This window comes from Suillus clintonianus, assembly GCF_016758775.1.
Source record: "Suillus clintonianus strain FC179 chromosome Unknown DEU56scaffold_27, whole genome shotgun sequence".
Taxonomy (NCBI): Eukaryota; Fungi; Basidiomycota; class Agaricomycetes; order Boletales; family Suillaceae; genus Suillus; species Suillus clintonianus.
This window is the reverse complement of record NW_024539251.1, coordinates 83651-87985: the sequence shown is the minus strand read 5'-3', so window position 1 is coordinate 87985 and position 4335 is coordinate 83651. Positions and strand designations below refer to the sequence as shown.

The 4335-nt window shown below is 46.6% G+C and overlaps 1 protein-coding gene across 1 annotated transcript; it reads right to left on the bottom strand.

Annotated features, from left to right (window-relative positions):
* Positions 1-957: 957 nt before the first annotated feature.
* Positions 958-4089, bottom strand: DEU56DRAFT_870910 (uncharacterized protein; the record flags this gene model as incomplete). The annotated part of the gene is made up of 11 exons (XM_041355666.1): positions 958-1398; positions 1455-1769; positions 1828-2040; positions 2095-2274; positions 2334-2424; positions 2478-2638; positions 2684-2885; positions 2954-3150; positions 3224-3391; positions 3453-3671; positions 3739-4089. 11 exons carry the CDS (start codon positions 4087-4089, stop codon positions 958-960), a joined length of 2538 nt encoding a protein of 845 aa, XP_041209493.1.
* Between the last annotated feature and the right edge of the window lie 246 nt (positions 4090-4335).

Genomic DNA, 4335 nt, shown 5'->3' with positions numbered 1-4335 from the left:
TGAACCTGTTACATGATATTGGCGTGGAATTTTTGTTGCACATTCATCGTGAACCTACCGAAGCAGTTTTACATTTGCAAGTTTGGCTTGCTCGTCACCAAGCGGGTAGTCAACATATCCATCCAACGTAAAAATTTTCTTCCGCTTCTTGATCACAGCACCAGAACTGGACGAAGCAGCTGGTGAGAGAACTTGATCACCATCATCACCTGTCACAGTTTTATTCATAATAAATGTCTGGGCTTTTCGGCGAAGCTCAGGAGCAGCATCCTTGCAGTGGCGGATTATATGGTTAGGCAGACTATTGTCACGACCTTGGATTTTGGTGCCAGGGGAATTGTTGAGATGACCACAGTGCTTGCATTTCCAGAAGTAGCGGCCAGAGCTGTTTGCAACTTTGTTGAGACGCTCAAAGTTGTCGTTGATTAGGGATGGCACTGGGCGGCCACCAGCATGGACCATATTCTGGGACGAAGGATCAGCCAAGAGCCTCTGTGACTTGTTTCACATTTTTAAAGTTACAGATAGTGTACATATTATTATGGACTAGTGCTCTGCCAACCCTGGGTTCTGCCAAGTTCTGCCAGCACTTTTTCGCGGAGTTCTGCCATCTGCCAGGCACAACCAGTTCTGCCAAACCGGTTGGCAGAACTCGTCAGTTCTGCCCACAACACTACGTAGGCAGCAAGTGGCGGAGCAAAACCAAATATATAGATGGGCATGAGGACAAAGGAGATTTGTAGGTTTTGAAGGAGGGAATAAGTGTGGCGGTGTGATCGAGGATGGAGGGTGAAGAGAAGCGTGAGAACAAGGGAGTACAGGGAAAGTAGGGGCACAAGGAAATAGATTATCGGCAGTTAAGGGGACGGTAGCATCGAGAGAATACACCTATTGAAGAGAACATTGTCAGAACTTGAATGGACACAAACATCGAGTATAACTCACAAGAAAGGCTCATCAATGTGTCCGCGCCTTCATGCGCAGGAACATATTGCTGTCAATATGCTCAACAACCAAAAACTCGTCTTGGTGCTCTGGATCGCAGACCAAAACGGCTCCTCGAATGAAGGACTTGAGGGGTACAAAAATCGAATCTTTTCTGGGAGCCGCTTTGACCCGAGTGAGCCTTAAATCTCTGTCAATCCTGCGAGAGCCACCAGGAATGCCGGCGGTGTATGGCTGAACAAATGCAAATTGGAAGGCGCCGACATCTGGAACTTCACATTTAAACATTAGTATAATCTTGACAAAGGCGGTCGATTCTGCAGTAAGTTGTATGAATGCGCAATCATAGTGCGGAGACCCATGGAAAGAAGGATTGCACCGGAGGTGGTCTGTTGACTGCCTCCAGTTGACGGTACTCTCATAGTTGATCTTGAGGTAGCGGTATTCATGGACCTGAGTATCATACAAGTTAGTGTGAAATGACAAAGGATAATTGATCAACAACATACCTGGAAATCAGCTGGAATGGTGGTCCATCTTGTCAAATGGTATCCATAAGTAGGTAACAACGTGTTGATGAAATCAGAAAATTTCCTGCGGAAGCTTTGAAACGCTGGATCTCGAGCGCCAAGCCTGTTTTCGAATTCCTGGATGGCATTGGGTTGAGGGGAACCGAGCTTGAAATGCCCATCAAGATTGATGTGGTCATGGTCCTCGTCATCAAGTTCATCGCCTAAGGCCTGCAGGCGGCGCTGTTCGTCGAGGGTATCCACACGTCCTCGCAAAAGCAGGGCTGCATATTTGTGATGGTCAACACGAAGGATCTACAAGTATATACAACATGTTAGCAACAAAAGAACACAAACAGATGAATATACATACCTGTTTAGCAACATCTTTTCCATTTGACCGAGAAAGATAGGCCGTTTTGAGGGGGCCATGGAGCTTTTCATTTGGGCGAGTGCTGTAGTTACGCGCCACGCCTTTCAATTCAATGTCCCGTCGCATGTGTTTCCAAAGATGTGACTTTGGAAAGTTCCAGTCGGTCTTGATGTCTGCAATGGAGGATGTCGTAGCGGCATATTCAATATAGTCCTAAGATTGCGTCAGTACCAATGATAATTCAATGAAAAGAAAGAAAAAGATTACCTTGAGTGCAGCATCATAGACGAGGAATTTGGCGTCTATCATTTGAAGTGTCCGCTCTGTGTGCACATCAAGCCCGACCAAGCTATCTAACTGCAGGTAACTGCAAATGATCCGAAGAAGGCGGTAGCCTTCTGGACTGACTTGGCGCTTTAAAACGCTGAGCGCCGCATAAAATCCTTGCTTTGTGATAATCAGCCAAGAACGTTTAATGCCGATGGGTGTATACAACATATCTTGACCAAGTCCCGCTTCTTGTTGCCATCGCTGAAGGTGATATGGATGATGGTGGTGAAATGGGCGAGAGAGCGCCATCGAGGGAACTCAGCAACCCTGGGTGCAAGGGCTTTAGTAATGTCAATTATATTTCTAAAAAAAAGACGTACTGTTTCTCGACATTGTCCTGGGCTGCACGTCCAAGGTCAGCAAGGATCGTCTTCAATTCTCCAAGTAAATGTACCCCCCCTATACCGCCATGTATAGCATGCAAGTCGTCAAGGCTCAATGCCTCATGAGGGTCGGAATTCTCGATGTGCCAGAGGACATTCTGAATATATATTAGTTGAGATGATTAAGAGGAAGGTTTACTTACTGCCACAGGACGCAATCCTAGCCCTTTCAGAATTTCCTCGCCTTGAGTTCTGTTGTGTCCGTAAACATCGAGCGCAGCCTGCGCGTCTTTCGCAGACCTGATTGGGAATTCCTTGGACAAGTTGTGAAGCTCGTCGAGAGGGACCAGACAAACAGGGCATGGACACTTGCATTGCAAACCACGTATAAGCGACATCATGCATCTAATCATGATGATTAAAAACAAACATAAGATTCTATGTATTATTATGACAATGTACAGTGCACTTACTGTTCCTCGTAATCCCCGGAAAGTATCAGTATGGCGGGAAATAACCAGCGCGTGATCTTGTCATAGCACAAATATGAGTACCCTGTCTTTGAGTACCGGTCAAGGTTAACGAGAAGCTTTAGGAACGAATCGTGCCATACGACACGCTTCAGAGTAGTATATCCGAGTTTCCCCGTTTCGGACGCGTCTTCGGGAACCTGCAGTAATAATAGCAACATCAGAAATCGATTCAGAGTATGTATGAAGTTGATGGGACTCACAATCGGTAACCACCCGACCACCGCCGATTCCCTCGCCGTTTCGAATGTCGATAGGTAGATTTGCGCAGCGCACCATTACCGGGTACCCTTTAACTGTTCCGTGCGAAGAGAGTCTGGTTTTGTCGGCATACAGTATAAAGCAAAAGGGGGCAGCATTCAGATCTGGCGGGAGACGAGACTGATAACATAAACATAATGGTTATTGTACATGTACACGAGTATCAAACTTAATGACATACTTGAATTTCCCACCACTGGTCACCTGTCCAAGGTTCATTGAAAAAGTGTTCAAAATCTGTACCATTATGTTTGTAAAGGCGTTGTGCGTCCCAAACAAAATGCGGTGCCAGCGATGGGTTATCCAACAGATTGAGGGCCCAGTCCCATATGGGACGTGCATGCACCTCGAAGACCCGCTCCTCCTTATTGTAGGGAACCTTTATTTCATGTTTCCCGAACTAATATGCAAGAGTCTGAACAGTCAGAAACAAAATCTTGTGAAACAAAAACAGAAAAGGCACATACCGGTGTCAGTTCAGCCGCAGCATTATCTAATGCCTTGCGCAGATCTGCCTTGTTTGCGAGCATAATTTGAGCTTGACCCTGTGATATACGGGCCATGAGGCTAAGCAGCCTGTCAACCTGGTTCTCGTTGAGAGCAGCGTCGAGTGCAATCTCAGAGAACTCGAAATCGCTGCGTGACCGGAATGGGCGCCACGGTTCTTCCTCCGCAGGAATAGCTTGCTGCTTGGGAGTGACACCGAACTCCTCGTATGGTTGGTAGCATGTTTCATGGCCACTGCGAGGGTGAAATTCAGTTTTGAACTCACAAGGCCTTTCAATAGGCACAGGCTGAGGTGGGACGTTAGGGGCCATCTGGGCATCAGATAAAACTGTCGCATAAATGGTCGTCAATCAGTCCATAAACAAGGACAAGTAAGCACGTACCTGGGCTGGGGATACCCTCATTTCCAGGGTCAAAATCCATAATGTTGCGATCATCCGATGAAGGACTAGTCATAGGTACAGCTGAAATGTTGTTGAAGTATCAGAGAAGCGCAATATAACTTGAGTAGGTGATTACGCACGTTGTCCTGGGGCTGGGGTATCATCTTCAATTGT